The sequence below is a fragment of the Silurus aristotelis genome, assembly GCF_946808225.1.
Source record: "Silurus aristotelis genome assembly, chromosome: 15".
Classification (NCBI taxonomy): domain Eukaryota; kingdom Metazoa; phylum Chordata; class Actinopteri; order Siluriformes; family Siluridae; genus Silurus; species Silurus aristotelis.
Window position 1 is genome coordinate 5,975,051 of NC_139588.1, and position 18,805 is coordinate 5,993,855.

General features: G+C 37.5%; 1 protein-coding gene across 1 annotated transcript; it reads right to left on the reverse strand.

Annotated features, from left to right (window-relative positions):
- Window positions 1–4,457: 4,457 nt before the first annotated feature.
- ntmt2 (N-terminal Xaa-Pro-Lys N-methyltransferase) lies at window positions 4,458–11,656 on the reverse strand. The gene is made up of 4 exons (XM_083563448.1): window positions 11,171–11,656; window positions 9,911–10,083; window positions 7,774–8,026; window positions 4,458–5,107 (listed from the first exon to the last, which is right to left on the reverse strand). The coding sequence occupies exons 1-4, from the start codon at window positions 11,331–11,333 to the stop codon at window positions 4,851–4,853; spliced, it is 846 nt and encodes a 281-aa protein (XP_083419574.1). The 5' UTR covers window positions 11,334–11,656; the 3' UTR covers window positions 4,458–4,850.
- Between the last annotated feature and the right edge of the window lie 7,149 nt (window positions 11,657–18,805).

Genomic DNA, 18,805 nt, shown 5'->3' on the forward strand with positions numbered 1-18,805 from the left:
GTATTTTGGGAATAGTGTGCCACTGCATTTTTCCAGTATTACTGCGTGTGTTCAAGACGAGGAATATGTCCTTATTGTTTTCTGATGCTCATTTCTAAGTTTCTTTGACTAACCCATAATGCTGTTGCCAAGTAAAATAAAAAAGCACGAGTTTTGGAAACCTGTCTGTGCTTATATGATTTCTGTTGCAACTGGAGTTACAACTCAAGCTCTCCCTTCACCCAGACTCAACGCGTTACAACGGCTTGTATCTAAACAGTAGCCAACCAAGAAAGTCATTGTTTACTGTCTTCCTCCTTCCTTTCACAACTATTTCTCTTTTGGGAGTTTATCTTTTGGCATCGTCGTGCGTTTAAAAAAAACTTTTTTTCTCCCGATGCCGTGTAGCTCAGAACACAGGTGAGGTGCATTTTTTCGTTTCAGATTTCATTGGTCTAATGTTATGTCGCTCAGTTTTTTGGCTTGAAGTTTGTGAAACCGGGAAAACCCCAGGAAAAATTCATAAATTAGCCGCTTCATTGTTTAAGCTGGGGGGTTCAAAACGTAGGGAAAAAGTAGCGGGTTATAGTCCGAAAAATACGGTATATATATTTATCAGTATTAAAAAAATTACATTACATACATTATAACCTTGTCTCTCATCTCTCAGCATAATCATGTCTTTTTATTGGAGTTTTTAGAAAAGCAGGTGCTGTTGGTATTAAACCTCACTCTTTGCCTGGACTCAAGCCCAATTCACTGCTAATATGACTGGATTTATTAATAGTCCTCCTCTTAATAGCTGCCAGACTGGCAGCTTTAAGAATTGAGCTAGATTAGAGCTGATAGTGCAGATTGCCAGGCAGGCTAACCTTTTCTGAATATGTGGTCGTTGTTTGTTCATATATTATCCAGGACGAACCTGGCTTTAGGCCTGATCATAGAAGATGAAAAAGTTTTTTTTTTCCTCAGAAAAGTTGGTCTGTATGTATGTGTGTATATTGTGTGTATGTGTGTGCGAGCAAACGAGAGGAATTAGAAGAGAAACAGCTTCGTTCACGCACAGCGGAACTGAACAGCATCTAGACATCCGACTACATGTCATGCCGTGAAGGCTCAGCTTTGACAGAAAAAAGTTCTCCACAGACTATCCATTCATTGCAAAGAGGAACCTTTGGAGATTTTTGACTTGCGCCAAAACATTAGAGGCGACGCCATGATGCTCTTTATGCGGATGAGAACTGACAGGACTGGACAAGCTCCAAAGCAGATACACAAAGGAGCCTCTCTGTCGAGTGCATGAACAATTCCACACGAATGCTCCACATTAAAGAAGCCATCTGAGAGTCATTTACCTAAACACTGTGGTCTTTGCCATGTCTTGAGAAACAAAAACAAAATATTTTTCTGGGCATAACTGTCCTTTTTTTGGTAGATTCTTATTTTTTATTAGGATCAAGAAAAGACAAACTCACAAATAAATGATTTATGATGTATTTATTTCTTTTTAATTTTTTGGTTAAAAAGGACAGTCTTTAAAATAATAATGATGATAATAATAATAATAATAATAATAATAATAATAATAATAATAATAATAATAATAATAATAATAATAATATATTGATGTTATTTATAAATAACAAATATATTATTATTATTATATTATAGATATTAATAAATATATTTTAATGATTATTAGCAGAAGAAGTAAATAAAAACAAAATATTGTTTTTATTTATTGTTTTATTTTTATATATATATATATATATATATATATATATATATATATATATATATATATATATATATATATATAAAATCTGCCTAAATAAAACAAAATTATATTAAAACGAGATGAATAATATTTCATCAGTGCTAAATTTATTAGCATTAACACTCATCTATATCACACACTTTTATTTATTTCTAATTGCTGTAAATAATTTTACTTTAAGTCCTATTTGACCTTTTGTAATATCACATTATGTATGACTTACTAACCCTTTTTTATTATTATTCATTCATTCATTCATTTTCTCCTGCTTATCCGTAATTCGGGTCTCAGGGGCAGCAGTCTAAGCAGGCCCCCGCCTTCGACTGCTGCCCAATCCTCACAGCACCGTCCCTTACGGTCCCTCCTGCAGGTGGTGAGCCCACGGGAAGGCTTTATTATTATTATTATTATTATTATTATTATTATTATTATTATTATTATTATTATTATTATTATTATTATTGATTTGAAACCTTAAACTACTGCCAAATAACTGAGATACTAAATAAAAATCTACAGCCATAATTGCTAAAAAATTAAGAAGTTGTGTAAAATGAAAATAAGAACAGAATTCTATGATTTTTAATTCACAACTGAACATAGAAAACATATCAAAAGTTAAAACTGAAATGTATAATTTTAAGGAAAATACAGGGTATTTGTTAACTTGATGTCTGCAACACATCTCAAAAATTTGGGATGGGGCAACAAAAGGTTGTAAAAGTAAATGTTATTCAAATGCAACATCTGGAAAAACAGATAAACAGATAAGGTTATTGACCTTATTAGATGCTAAGTCCACTCCTACTTTATACTCTCCACCATCATCCCGGCCCACCAAGAAACCCTTCATCACAGGACTGAGAGATTACAGGCCTGTCGCGCTGATATCTGTCATCATGTAGACCTTTGAGCAGCTGGTATTGGCCCACCTAAAGAATGTAACAGAACAGAACCCCTACAGTTTGCCTACCGAGCAAACAGATCGGTGGATGATGCAACATGGGGCTGCACTACATTCTGCAACACCTTGACTGCACAGGAACATATGCTCGGATTCTGTTTGTCAAATTCAGTTCAGCTTTTAATACAATAGTTCTGGAAATGCTCCACTTCAAGCTTTCCTGAAAGACAGGTGAGACTGGGAGGAGTTACCTCTAGTATTGGGACAGTCAGCACTGGTGCTCCTCAGGGATGTGTCCAGGCCCCACTGCTATTCTCCATCTTTAATAACGACTGCACATCCAGTGACCCAACTGTTAAACTCCTGAAATTTGCAGATGATACTACGCTCATTGGACTCATCCAAGAGGCCACGAGTTTGCATATCAGCAGGAGGTAAAGTGGCTGGTGCTATGGTGCAGCCAGAACAAGCGAGACCTAAACACACTCAAAACTGTGGAGATGATAGTGGACTTTAGGAAACACTCATCAACACTTCCCTTCACAATATCCAGCATTCGGTCATCTGTGAAGACCTTCAAGTTTCTGGGAACTACCATTTCCCAAGACCTGAAATAGTAGTCCAACATAAACTCTATTTAAAAAAAGGTCCAGCAGAGGATGTACTTTCTATGCCTATTAAGGAAGTACAGTCTGCACCGGAGCTGTTGATGCAGTTCTACACGCATTATCAGAACTGTATATGTTACACACACTGTTACTGCTGTATAGCGTACAAAAGTTCTAAAGTAACTACTTTATACTACTTGAAGCACAATACTTACCATGCACTCTCACACTTATTATTATTATTATTATTATTACTGATATGTTGTATACTCTGTATATCGTGTTCTAGTTCTATTTAATACTTGTTAATTGTGTGTATTGTCTTATATTGTCTGTTTTGTCTTGTATAGTTTAAGCTAAATGTATAGTGTTATTTATGGTGGTACCAACAGCTGGAACACTTGGCCAATAAACTCGATTCTGATTCTGATTCTAATTTGACAACAGGTCAGTAAGATGATTGGGTATAAAAAGGGAATCTAAGAGAGGCTATAAAAATAAAGATGGGCAGAGCTTCACCAATCTGCAAAACATTAATAAATATATTTGTTCCTCAACATCAAATTATGACGACTTTGAATTTATCATCATCTGCAGTACATAATATCATCAAACGATTCTGCGAATCTCGAAATTTTAGAATTGGATGCCTATAATTTTCGGGCGCTTAGGTGGCACTGCATTTAAAACATCATGTTTTAATGGAAATCACTGCTTGGACTAATTAACACCTCCAGAACTCATTGTCTGTGAACACAGTTTGCCATGTCGTCCACAAATGCTAATCATTGCATTCTGTTTTCATTTACATTTTAAACAGTGTCACAATTTTTTGGGAATAAGATTTGTAAATAAGTAATTACAAAAATCACAGCTTTTGTTTAAGGACTAGAAACACAATAACAATTCAAATAAACAATAAAACAAACATTTTTACTCAGTATGAACTGTTAAATAATGAATACAAAGCTTATATTACTGCTGACATTCTGCAGATGTAACTGATAAAAATGATATATTTAAAAAAACATGCAATATGTGTAATGTGTAATGTTTTTTTATTTAAAATTTGTTTTAAATAAAGGAAATTTGCAATGATGAGATGTGTATATATATAAAAGTTGTTTATGTCAATATATATTCTAATAAAAAATAGGAATGTTCATTTTTTTTTTTTATTATAATTTTTTTTTCAAAAATTTCATTAATCATCGTATTAGTTTTGCTAAATTTAATTTCAATAATTTAATTCAACCGACAGTGTTTGTACTCAGAATAAATGGAATTAAATAACCCCAGGCCTTTAGATAATCAAATATTAGAATGTATGCATAAGACACTGGTACAGTTCTATAATCAGTCACATACAGGCGCTATGCAGACATGTTATTTCTACATACATGAAACATACTACTAGAATAAATAAAGATATGCTTATTCTGGAAAGCTAGCTATGAGTACAAATATGCTATTTTCAACGTAAAACAATACATTCACTGTAAAAGCCCAAGTATAATTTATTGATATAGTATGCAGATATAGTTTCTAATGCTTTCCCCTAAAATAGAAACATAATGCCAGCTCACTGCATGGCAATCATCCACACGGGCACAATGATCTCAGGAAAGCCCTCCTGTTTCTGCGTGTCGAGGATGGTGAGGCCGGCTTTCTGTATAATGCTCTTCATGATGTCCAGGTGGCGGATGAGGCTGCTGTCAACAGGGTCTAGTCTGCAGCCTTGCCGTGCCATGTTATCCTTTAGAATGATGACCCCATTGGGCCTTAGGCTTTGCTTTGCGCGAATCAAGAACTCCAGCAGATCTTTATCAGTCAGGTGACCTGGCCATAATAGAAATGAAAAGCTTTACATGTTTGCCATTAAGTTCCTGTATACAGGATTGGAAAAACAAATATGCTTTGGGAACGCTTCCGCATTGTTTATGCTCAGAATCACGTGTATAATCAGTCCAATGGAAATCGCGGCGTGAAAAAGCAGTGGAGCATGGAGTGAAACCAGCGCTAGCTTCTGAAAAGGCAAGGAAGATGCAGGCAATGTGACATAGAGACGCAGCGTCTCGTTAAATACGTAACCATGACGGACCTCAGATCCGGACCATCTTCCGGGGGGTGCCCTCTTTAAACAGTTTCACAGCCACATTAACAGGGTCGCAGAACAGGCCAGTCGGCACCAGCGGGCCATCCAGGAGCACAGCTCTATCCCTATCCCTATAAATGTGTCTCTCAGTTGAGACGAGGGTGGACATGAACCGGTGTCTATGGTAGACCTAAGGGCTAGGTTTGTAGCACAGCTAAGCTTACAGACTTCCTAACCACCAGAAACATTTCCCACATCTAGCTCCTGCAGAAGATCGGACTGATAGGCCTGCAGCACAGTCTTGGTGTGCAGACAGCTATGCCCACCAGCACCAAGGTGGTTCTCAGGGGCTTGGTGGGCAGCGCTGGGGCTTTAAGAGAGGACGCATCACACGGGAAGAGATAGCTAGCCAGCATCTCTTCAATCCAGGGCATCGCCAACATAACCAAACTCACTCAGTCCAACTATAATTGAATACATTGACATCCGAGGACTAAAGAGGCGGGAAGGATAAGGCTTAGCCAGTCGATCTCTAGCTTGGCAATGGCACGGTTCACTACCTTTAGGAGCTCCTCGATAAGGACTGCTTCAGGGGTAGTCTCAGGGGGCTCAGAGACCTCCATCCCCCCTCCTCAGAGGTAGAGGGGTAGAGCTCAGCACTCTCCTCGCAAAATGGAAGAAACCACCTGGGTTGAGGGAGGCAAAAGGGACAAGCCTGTCTCCAACCTCTCTGTGAGGTCCACTTGGGAGCCCAAGGTTCTTGAACGCCGCTTTGCCTTGGCGAAAGCGGGGTCAGAACCACAAAGAGCAGGAGCACCCTCCTCAAAGAGTGCTCCCCGGGAACGGAGCATTCGCATTGTAGTGTTAGCTCAATCTCCCTCGAGACCGGATCTAGCATGTTCTGCTCCCAGCCCCTAACAAAAGCAGTGCTTCCTCTCCTTGGAATCTTTCATCCTGTAATGAAAAAAAGCTTTAATGCTTCCTGGTCGTGATGTCACTCTGGCGGTAAAACTTCGCTTTCCATTGGACTAATTGTACATGTGATTCAGAGCGTGGACAACTCTGAAGCATTTCCAAGCATTGACCCAGGTCGAGTTCCTGAAGGGGAATCCCATTTTCTATTGTCAACTTAACAGTATAAGGAATAACACAAGAGAACCACATTGTATGTGAGCATCAGACAGTATATGAAAGGCACCAATGACCAGTCGTGGGCCTCATTTATCAGGCGGCTTGTAATCAGATTTATTCCTAAATAATCCATTATTAGCAAGTGAATTATTAGCAATTCATTATTACAAGTGAAATTTAGTATTTATAAAAATCCTGTAAATCTGGAGGGAAAAATTTTTCATATCCTTCTCGTGCTCCTGTGCTAATAAGTCACATGTTATTATTAACAATGGTGAACAGTAACAAAGTAAATGTAATTCATTACTGTACTTAATTAGCTTAAGTATTTGTACATTACTGATGGGTTTCCATTTCGGGGACTTTTACTTTAACGTCACTACATTTCAAAGTCAAATATCTTTGATCTAAAATACATTTTGTGATATCAGTCTTTCCTTTATATTTATGAGTGGATAAAAATTTTACTGGTCAAACACACACGCAGGCAGCGCAGCAAGCAGCAAACCACCAAACTCATTCATATACAGTGGTCCCCGGAAATTGCGGGGTTTACGTTCTAAGAGTTCAGAAAATCTGCGAATTTTGGACACCCCCCTATAGTACCTTAGTGAATTCATCTAGACATTATGTCACTTTACCACAATAATGTTTTTTTTTTTTTATATGAAAGTTGTTAATAAAAACATAGTTTAAAATGTTATTCCTAACTTTCCTGAACATTTGGACCCGCTGCAGATTCCCGCGAATTTTAAAATAATTGCAACTTGCTGTTAGTTAGGTTCCAAATGAGAACCTGTGAATTTTTCAATTCTTAGATCTTTTCGGCTTCTCCCGTTAGGGGTCGCCACAGCGGATCCTCCGCACGTTTGATTTGGCACATGTTTTACGCTGGATGCCCTTCCTAACGCAACCCTCCCCAATTTATCCGGGCTTGGGACCGGCACTAAGAGTGGCTGGGGATGGTTCCCTGACCGGGAATTGAACCCGGGTCGCAGCGGTGGGAGCGCTGCATCTTAACCACTAGACCACCAGGGGACCTAATTCTTAATTCTTAGATATCATTGAATAAATCTCTGTTTTGTACCAACAGTCGCAAAATGTTTTTTTTTCGAATGTAATTCAACATTTGTTTAATCATCTTTAACCTGTTTCAGCTGCTTCAAGGTTCATGAGTCACTGACAATGACATCCACCAAACCTGCATTCAGTAGTGATCCATAAAACCATGCAACACCATTTACAAAATGCAGTGTAAATTAGACATGCACTCACTCACAAGCTACCCACTGCATCCAGATGACGTCATATCTATCGAGTGAAGGAGTGAAATCTTGCAGGTTGTCGAGGTAGTAGGTCTCCACGCGGTCAGCGTAGTCACCCAAGTAGTATTCGTGGGCATGAAGAATGAAGTCCTCACTCATGTCCAGCATCTCCATGCTTTCAAATACAGGAAACAGAACCCCTTTGGACACCCGGCCAATCCCACAGCCACAATCAAGGGCCCGCCTGGTATCAGCTTTCCCTGGTCCCTAACACAATGACACAGAAGAAACAGGGAAACTCAAAGTTGTTTGTATAGACATGCTGCCTTGTGTTAGCAAAAATTATACGCCATTTACCATAACATACTAGGAACTGATTAAGTATTTATTCTAGTTTAATCAAATTGTCAGGATATTTAATATACATTATATTTGCTTATAATTGCAGGTTCCTACCAAAATTGTGTAGGATGTCTTTAAACATAGTATAACAAAACTTTGCTTTCACTTGAACTTGGAAATCCAAACCTGTTTCAGCATGAAAATGCCCCTGTGCACAACGCCAATGGAAAATAATCTAGTGGAACATCTTCCCCAGAAGAGTGGAGGGAATTCTAAAAGAAAATTGGGACTATGTGTGGAACACGATGTTCAAAAAGCACATACAACATTTATGACCAGGTGTCCGCAAACTTTTGGCAATATAATCTGTACAGTAGACCGGTGTTCAAAAATAAATGTACCCACAATTCTGCTCTAAAATCATCCTGATATAGCTAAAAGAAATCAAATAAGTCTAAGTTGACCTTGATACACTGACTTATATTAAATCAACCAATCATGTGGTGCCGTTGGAATGCATAAAATCATGCAAGTTCAGGTAAGTGAATGTTCAGAAAATTTGGGAAAGTGTGATCTCAGTGTGCATGGCATGTTTGTTTGTTTCCAGATTGCAGGTTTAAGTATCACATTAACAGTCTCACAGCATGGTGTCGAAAACAAAAAACATCAATTGAATTGCATTTTTACTAGCATAGAATGAGCCATAATTTACATTCACAATGATGTATTCCAGCATCCCATAACACCAAAAAAAAACCTTCACGTCCACTCCCATCCAGGCAGAGGGTCACTCAAACCGGTGCAGATGAAAACTGGATAAATGTCACCTGGTCTTTTTCAGGTCTTTAACTGTTCAAATTAATTGATTGTGCTGCTGATTGGAAAACTGCATGAATCAGCAGGCACATATTTATTCCTCTCAAAGTGGCTGGTCAGTGTGTATTCAGTAAGCACCCCTTAAGATTAGCAGCCAGTCATATAAGTTTTTTACTTTCCTCTTAAATGAATGTGTTTTTCTGTTGTTCTCATGAGACATCTCTCTCCTGATCAACACCTTTCTACAATCAAATCCTGTACATGCTCGGGAAACTAGCAATTGAACCAGCATTTAAGCAGTCGGATGAAACCCGGAAAAGTTAAGAAGATTCTATTTTCGTTTAGCCTAAATTTTATTTGTGGTAAATAAGAATAACCGCATGCCAAGTGTGCGGTTCTTTTGAACATGAGTGTGAATGGGATGGGTTTATTTACTGCACTTCACATGCCCCATTATCAAACAGTACACACACTTATAGTACAATCAAATTATTACAGGCAGGTTATTAAACATATTGCACAATCCTGACTACACTGACCTTTTATTTTTAATAGAAATTAAATTTTTATTTTTTTAAACAAAACTAAATTCTACTTTATTTAATTGCAAATTCTATTTTATTATTATTTTTATTCTTCTCTTTAATTCATATCGTTTCAAGCGTTTTACTGCACATTGTATTGTGTATGGTTGCGTAATTGATTACATTTGTATTTCATATTGTGAACGCTGACTGCACCACGGGCCTCCTCACCTTACCTACACCGACACCTGACTTTACTAACACCCATGTGGCTGAAAAAATTTTCACAAATCTCCAGGAGAACACTCCTAAATCTAGTGGAACATATACCCAGAAGAGTGGAAGTTATAATAACAGAACATGGTGATTAATTGTGGAATGGGATGTTAAAAAAAACACATATAAATCTATGTTCAGGTGCTATATTAACATGGTTGCTGTATTGTAAGTGATGTTTAAAATGTCATACCACAAACTTCTTCAGGAACTGTCTGGAACCCTCCAGGTCCACCTCTGAAATCTCCACAAAACCTCCCATCATACCCTCCTCTGACGCCGGTACATCTTTGTAAAAATTCTGGGCCCTGTAGTAGAACTGCTTCTCTCCCTTGATGTACTCGCAGGTCACGGTGTATAGTTTCACTGGAGAGGGACGAATGTACAGGTATAATTAGGCCAAAATATTATCAAGTCTCACTGAGCACACACAGAGTAATATAATAATCCAAAAAGCTAAGTATATAGACAGACAATTACAACCAGAACAAGCATTTATTAAGAAACAAACCACAACAGCGTTACCGCCTCAAAGTTATTTTCTCCTCTTATACCACATTGATTTCCCAGCAAACATAATTTACACAGTATTTATTTAAAACCATGCATTTTATTTTCATTTACATTTATGTTTATTGCTCTGAATCCTATTTGTAACAGGTTAGTTCTTTATAATCACTTCATCAGCCACTATTTTCACTCTTTCTTGACCATAAAGTACAAATGCTTCTGTCTTAAAAACTTCCTTGTGCTGTAAATTAAAATGTATTGCTTTACAGTAAACTGACACGGGAGACTCCTTCCCCAAAAAAATGCGGGTTACATTTATTTTTTACAGTAAACGCAGTTTTAAATCAATTATGCAGTACATCTGCCATACAAATCCATATCTTGATTGGAACAATAGAAAAGATAATGCATTCAAATGTCTACATTAATATAAGCTAAGCAGTGTTGCACTGCGATGGAAAATGGCTTCCCACCTTCTCATTCATGCTGTGGTACAGAGATATTGACCACATGACAGAAAGACACTGAATGGATTGGTTGTATTGAAGTCTTGAAGAAGGATCGTTAAGTGATATGCACCAAAAAGCTTCTCGTCAGAAATTAGATGAGCATGTCTGTCATCGAGGAGAAATTTGAGATGTGGGTCACACGACTGGCAATGGGAATGAATGCTGAAATTTGAGGAAAGTGGTGTGGAGTACAGAAATAGTAACAGTGACCCGTGGCACTGAGAAAAAAAGTTTGAGCTTGACTACTTTTTACGCTTTTACATAGAGAAATATGTTTAGTTCGTATCACTTTACTTATATATTTGTGTCGTTTCCAGTTAGCAAAGGTCAAGATGACCAAAAAAAAAAAATTCAGAAAGGATTTCGAAATTATGAAATCATAATTTTTGTTCATTCTTTTAATGCAAAGTTCATCTAAGATGTTTGGCACCTACCCAGAGGTATCTGCTCCAGCAGGTAAAGGTAGCTGGCGAAGAACTCATGCCTGAGCGTATTGTGCAGGTGAAGCGACATGCTGTTTTTGCACAATTCGTCATCGGTCTTCTCCCATCGTTCTCGGAACGCTTGATGTGTCCTACTGAAGTCCATGATGGACATCAAATCAGAGTACAATATTTAGAATAGAGAGTCTGTGAGTTGAAAACAAAACACCTCTTGATGGATTTTCTTTTAAGATGTTGAAGATTTCTTGGTGCTGCTATTTGTGTCTCTGAAGCTCGGACATATCTGATCAGACAGATCTTTTCTCTCGAGGGTTCTGGAAATCAACAGGTCACATGCTTCATGTCTAGGTTAACATGTAGGAGTGGAAAAGATCGTCCAAAAAGAAAGGCAAAACTGCCTGTTGAAGTCAAACACGACAGCTGAAAGCTCTCTGCAGATGTGTAGTGGCCATTTTTAGTATCTCCTTCTTGTTGTGTGTGTGTGTGTGTGTGTGTGTGTGTGTGTGTGTGTGTGTGTGTGTGTGTGTGTGTGTGTGTGTGTGTGTGTGTGTGTGTGTGTGTGTGTGTACCTAGTGTCAGATGTCAGTGGCTTCTGGCATGCTGGTACAGAGACAGTATGAACACACACAGTGTAACCAAGCTGTTCTGTTCCAGTAAACCATTTGACACATCTACACTCGTTCAGGGAGATCATTAGAGCATTGCAAACACCATTGCGACCGTAGGACTACATAGACAACCCTTGTTCTCCTCTTGTTGAGCTGCATACCAATTTTGGTAAATCACTTAGGATAATTGTCTGGAGGAGGAATCCCTCAGCAACATTGGATGTCCAATATAACAAATTACAGACTTCCTAAGATTTGGATCTGTTACAGAGAAGCCACGATCATGTTCACCAATAATTTTAGGCTTAAAGAAGTTTACGCTGTATAGCCGAAGATATGTGGACATCTAACCACCGTAATCATGTGCTTTTTAAACACGCCATTCCAGATTTATTCCCTTTCGCCTGCTATATTAAGCCCCACTCTTCTGGGGAAGCTTTCCACTGGATATTGGCTGGGAGAATTGGTGATCATTCAGCTACAAGAGATCAGGTAGTGATTTTGGTTAGGAGGTCTGGGGTGTTCAGTTGGATTGAGGTTCAGGAAAGTCAAGATTTTTCCAATCCAACTCTAACACACCGTGTCTTCATGGAGATGGCTTTGGGTACAGGGGCATCTTTACACAGAAATGTTTTGGGTATCACTTCGGGGAAGATGTTCAGGTGTCCACATTCTTTATAGAGAATATACATTTTTAAAAGTGTTCACAGTCATGTCAGTAGATGTAGACTTACTGAGAAACAAAAACTCTTGAATTAATAATACTTAAGCTACATTTTGTCAGTTATAGGAACAATGGTCTACCAGATAGACCAGTCTGAACTGGTGGATAGCTAACCAGACCTAGATCCCGCAATTTCTCAGAAGTGTTTGGGGGGGGGGGTCACATTTATTTACAGTAGAAATAGAGCCTTCTTTGGTTGCCAAAGCTCTATTAGAATCACTGTCATACATTTTAATATTTTTTTGTCCATGAATATGTATTGAATTTCTCCAAATACAAACCCGAAAAAAGTTGGGACACTGTACAAATTGTGAATAAAAAAGGAATGCAATGATGTGGAAGTTTCAAATTTCAATATTTTATTCAGAATACAACATAGATGACATATCAAATGTTTAAACTGAGAAAATGTATCATTTTAAAGGAAAAATAAGTTGATTTTAAATTTCATGGCATTAACACATCTCAAAAAAGTTGGGACAAGGCCATGTTTACTACTGTGTGGCATCCCCTCTTCTTTTTATAACAGTCTGCAAACGTCTGGGGACCGAGGAGACAAGTTGCTCAAGTTTAGGAATAGGAATGTTGTCCTATTCTTGTCTAATACAGGCTTCTATTTGTTCAACTGTCTTAGGTCTTCTTTGTCACATCTTCCTCTTTATGATTCAGTACCCGGATCCTTGTTCTACGCAGCCATGATGTTGTAATTGATGCAGTATGTGGTCTGGCATTGTCATGTTAGGAAATGTTGGGAAATGCAAGGTCTTCCCTGAAAGAGAGGACGTCTGGATGGGAGCATATGTTGTTCTAGAACTTGGATATACCTTTCAGCATTGATGGTGCCTTTCCAGACGCGTAAGCTGCCCATGCCACACGCACTCATGCAACCCCATACCATCAGAGATACAGGCTTCTGAACTGAGTGCTAATAACAACTTGGGTTGTCCTTATCCTCTTTACATGACACGGCTTCCCAGTTTTCCAAAAAAACTTCTAATTTTGATTCGTCTGACCACAGAACAGTTTTCCACTTTGCCACAGTCAATTTTAAATGAGCCTTAGCCCAGATAAAACGCCTGCGCTTCTAAATCGTGTTAAGATATGGCTTCTTTTTTAACCTATAGAGTTTTAGCCGGCAACCGCGAATGGCACGGTGGATTGTGTTTACCGACAATATTTTCTGGAAGTATTCCTGAGCCCATGTTGTGATTTCCATTATAGTAGCATTCCTGTATGTGATGCAGTGCCTTCTAAGGGCCTAAAGATCACGGGCATCCAGTATGGTTTTCCGGCCTTGACCCTTACGCACAGAGATTGTTCTAGATTTTCTGAATCTTTGAATTATATTATGGACTGTAGATGATGATAACTTCAAACTCTTTGCAATTTTTCTCTGAGAAACTCCTTTCTGATATTGCTCCACTATTTTTTGCCACAGCATTGAGGGAATTGGTGATCCTCTGCCCATCTTGACTTCTGAGAGACACTGCCACACTGAGAGGCTCTTTTTATACCCAATGATGTTGCCAATTGACCTAATAAGTTGCAAATTGGTCCTCCAGCTGTTCCTTACATGTACATTTAACTTTTCCAGCCTCTTATTGCTACCTTTCCCAACTTTTTTGGAATGTGTAGCTCTAATAAAATTCAAAATGAGCCAATATTTGGCATTACATTTTAAAATGTCTAACTCTTAACATTTGATATGTTATCTATATTCTATTGTAAATAAAATATAAGTTTATGAGATTTGTAAATTATTGCATTCCTTTTTTATTCACAATTTGTACAGTGTCCCAACTTTTTTGGAATCGGGTTTGTAGTCTATTCTATTTATTTCAAAGTGTTTTCCTGGGTTTCTATCCAATCAGATTTCAGCCTTCAGCTCACATATTGCTGCAAAGCCAGCACTATAAGCACTGCGGGGTTTTCTTGTATCGTACACTCTATGTTGCTTAAAGCTGTTGCTATAACCAATCAGACTGTGAATTGGCCACTCTGAGGCCATCTAGCAGGCATTTACAAGACGGACTTTTCAAGAAAAGCTTGACATCGTGAGAAAAGGTCAGCCAAAACAGTTAAAAACAATTGTTAAGCCTTTTCATGAAGTGTGTGATTTCCTGTAGAATTTGCACAAAAACACAATTTGCCTTAACTTTAACTCCCCAGGAAAACTGTAATGCACTGAGAAAACTTAAGGAAAACCCAGGTTAATATCGCTGCTTCTTCTAGTGATGATATTTGCGTGTGTTGCAGCTGTGGCTACAGTAAAAGGAGACATGTTGAATTGTGTTGATTGTTTTTCTTGCTTTAGTAATGACATTCATTCTGGCTGCATGAGATTCCTGTCTGTGATGCATCACCATTATACTGTATTTCTCTATCATTTTTAAGCTTTCTGTAGCTGTCGTGTCATAATGATGGTACTGTTAGCCTTCGGCACAGATTTTGGGACTCACAGCTGAAATGCCCTACCTAACTTTAAATGTTAACAGTTCCTGACAAACATGTGCCACATACACAATTTATATAACTTTAAAGAGACACTTTGAGCTTTACCGTCCATTATTCAAAGTTGATATTGCTCAAAAAGATAATAAATTATAGAAAGTTATAGATAATAATGTACCGTAAAAATAAAATCCTGAAATGAATTTTAATTTCTTCATATATAAATACATGAAATCAGTAATGAAGCAATCCAGAAAAGTAATGGTTTAAAAGCCACATGTCTCATGAGTTTATATTTGTAATTTAATGAAGATATCATGAAAAATGCCATTACTACAAACATTTATCTGAGACTATGTCTGGTTTGCCCCTCCCCGCCCCACCCAGACCAAATTTTGGGACTCACAGCTGAAATGCAGTTCCTGATAAAAATGTGCTACATACACAATTTAGATATCTTTGGAAAGAAGACACTTTAAGCTTTACTGTCAATCATTAAAGTTGATATTGCTCAAAAAGAAATTAAGTTATAGATGATGAAGTGCCATGGATATACATTTCCTGCATTTAACATTATTTTTATTTAATATATAAATACATGAAATCAGTCCTGGAGCAATCCAGAAAAGTACTGGGTTGAAAGCCACATGTCTCATGAGTATATATATTAAATGTTATGAAGATTTTCCTGACAAATAAGATTCCTACAAACATTTCTCCGAGACTATGTCCGATCCTTTTCTCCCTCCCCCTGTTCGAGAGCCACCTGCTAAACTCAGGTGGCCATTCATACTCTATCATATAGTCTGCATAGAAATGAATGGCTGACCATTAAAGGGTTTGTTTTACATGCTATTGATATTGAATTGGCATTCATATTGATGGCCAGGCAGACAAGCTATTGTTTTACAGTCATAGCCATTCATATTGATGTCTGGCTCACACACACACACACACACACACACACACACACACGCACACGCACACGCACACACACGCATCATCTTCATTAAAATCTCCAAGTCTCTGTTGTTACTCTTTTTTTTGAAAATCAAATAAATAAAACAACTTTTTTGATTGTCCATTTTTTCCTTGTTTTTTTATTTGTATTTTTGTATTTTGTATTTTTTTTTGTAAACAAAGTCCAGTTAGCACATGCTATAAACAGCTGTTTGTGCAGAACTGAGAGCTGCATCACTTCCTGGTTTGTCACTAACCCGTGCTGCTTCGACCAGTAAGAGTTTGTAAAGAGTAATTAAACTAAGACTCACACACGTGGGGAATAAAATCCTCTCATATATCGTTAGAATCCTGCACTTATTGGCTACATTTTCCATCAATCAATTAGTTTCCATAATGCTAATGACTGGAAATAAAAGGTTTGAAATGAGAGGTGGTGCAGAATAAAAACATCATGGCACCTGCCTATAGTAGAGACTCAACCAAAGATTCTGCCTATTTTACTTTTTTTTTGTTATTTTATAATTTTTTATTTTGTGGTCTCAAGCGTTTTGTAAAACTATAATCTACCAGCCATCTTTGTTTTTTTTGTTTTTTTACCAGCAAGATGTCGTTTATATGCAAAAGTTATTCAGAAGCATATACACACAAACACCAGCCGAAGTTCTGTGACGTAAACAAATGAATATCCATCTAAATGACAACACTGTTGTTTGTTTGGAGCAAAAATGCTTTGTGGCATGTTGTTCTTCCTAATAATCTTTCCTAACAAACTGGGATTAGCAGCAGGGGATGTTTTTGTGACTCGTTATTACAATAATAATGTAAGTGGTGCATTTTTTGTATATGTTGTTTGTGTGTACTGCTTACACACATTCAGCAAATACATTCGTTATACGTTTTCCATTGAAAATGTGAAATCGCTGCTTGAGGGTTAAAGCTGTTAAATGATGTATAACTATATAATGTATAACTACACTGAAGGCCTCGGTGTGAAAAGCACTGTATTTATTTCGCTTCATTTGTCTCAGGTTGCACTGGGACACACAGAAAACTGCCTGCATCATGGCGCAGACTCCCTGCCTGCAGATGGCGATAAAACGTTGGGGCAAACCAGCGCGGGGTGCATGATGGGAAATGATAGGGTTACACACCCTAGCAACACACACAGATAAAGTGTTACTGTAAAGACCTATACAACCCCTGTTTTATAGATAAATTCATATATAGATATATAAAACACACACGCACAATGCAGGCGGATGATGTCCGATATTTAAAAAGGTGAGTTTGCTTGTGAGTCTTTATTTTATTTAATTTCGGTTAGCTCGATTAGCATGGCAAGCTAATGGATGGGTTTTGATTTGGAGGTTCATCTGCTTGATATCTATAACATATATATAAAGATGTCAAATTTACAAGAATAAAACAAAAAAATACATTGATGTGGTGGTGTGTTGTCTTCTCGGATCCTAATTATATTTTGATTTGGACCCAAAGAGCCAATTTTGTAAAAATAAATAAATAAATACAAATAAATAGAGCAAGGGGTTCATTAGATTATTATATTTATTTCTTATTTTATATGAGATGGTGCATGTACAGCAGCTCTACATATTTTTGACATTAATTGAACTTTTTTTTTATACATACAAGTGTTTGTTTACATTAAAAATTATAAATAATTGATACTATATGTAGGATTTCACTGCCTGAAATCGAACCCAAACTACATCAGATGCCTGTTTATCCTCTGAATTTGACATTTTGTGAAATTTGCTTCGGGTGTTTGTCCTGATACACTACAGATTAAATCCTCCTCCTTTTATGAACAGTTGCATCACCAGAGATCATGAGCAGTTCCTTTCCATCTCCATACTCTTCTTTCGCAGCATTCTGCTGCAAGAGCTTTGCCTCGTATGTCCATTTTTCAAGAACTGATCTAATCTGGTTTTTGTCATTTTGAAGCTTACCTGGTAAATTTTTTTGTGATGGAATGAACTTCCTCTAGATGTTTGATTTTTTTAAACAATGTGGAAAGACCCACCTCTTCCTAAAACACTCAATCAAGCGCTTATTTTTTTATAGTTTTAGGCTGATGATATCCTTAGTTTGAGACTTTCGAAAGAGACTTTCTATCTATTCTACTTTTATACGTCACTCTGGATAAAGGCATCTGATAAAAACAGTATATGTTTACATCTTTTAATACATTTTTTGTACTTACTCTTGGCATTTTTTTTTTCTCTTTATTGTTGACACGGATACACCTCTACCTGCCGAAGATGTTCTTGATCTGTTATAAAGGGAATATTTTTCACCAGGCACAGTGTTTTAGGGTCTTCCACAGGCATTGACCGCTTTAAGGATTTCATATTGAAATTTTTTTTTTGCCTTTAATACCCCAGCTAAGACTGACCTTAGCTCAGACAAAGAATTTGTGATTTTTCAGAAGAATGTACATTATATACATTATACATAAACATTAAAGCACAGTGAAAATCTTTCTTTGCGTATCCTAACAGTAATAGGGAATTAGCCATGATGCACAGAGGGTTAGGGGAAGTGCTCAAGGCCCATCAGTGGAAGCTTGGCGATTACTAAGGCTTGAACCTCCGACCTTCTGATTAGTAACCCATCGCCACTTCCCCGGGTGGACTTTTAAAATGATCTATAAGTAACTATAAAAATTCTTAAAACCACACAGACATAAATTCAATTCTAGGGATGAACAAATGAGGATCTGCATATTTTAATTCAGAGCTCCTTAATCTTTTTTTTGCCCCACAGACCAGTCATTTTTCCACACAGTTAATATTATTGATTCATACTGTAAACTCTGATTGAAACAAGAGCAGGACATTGGCATAGGCAGAAGGGGTC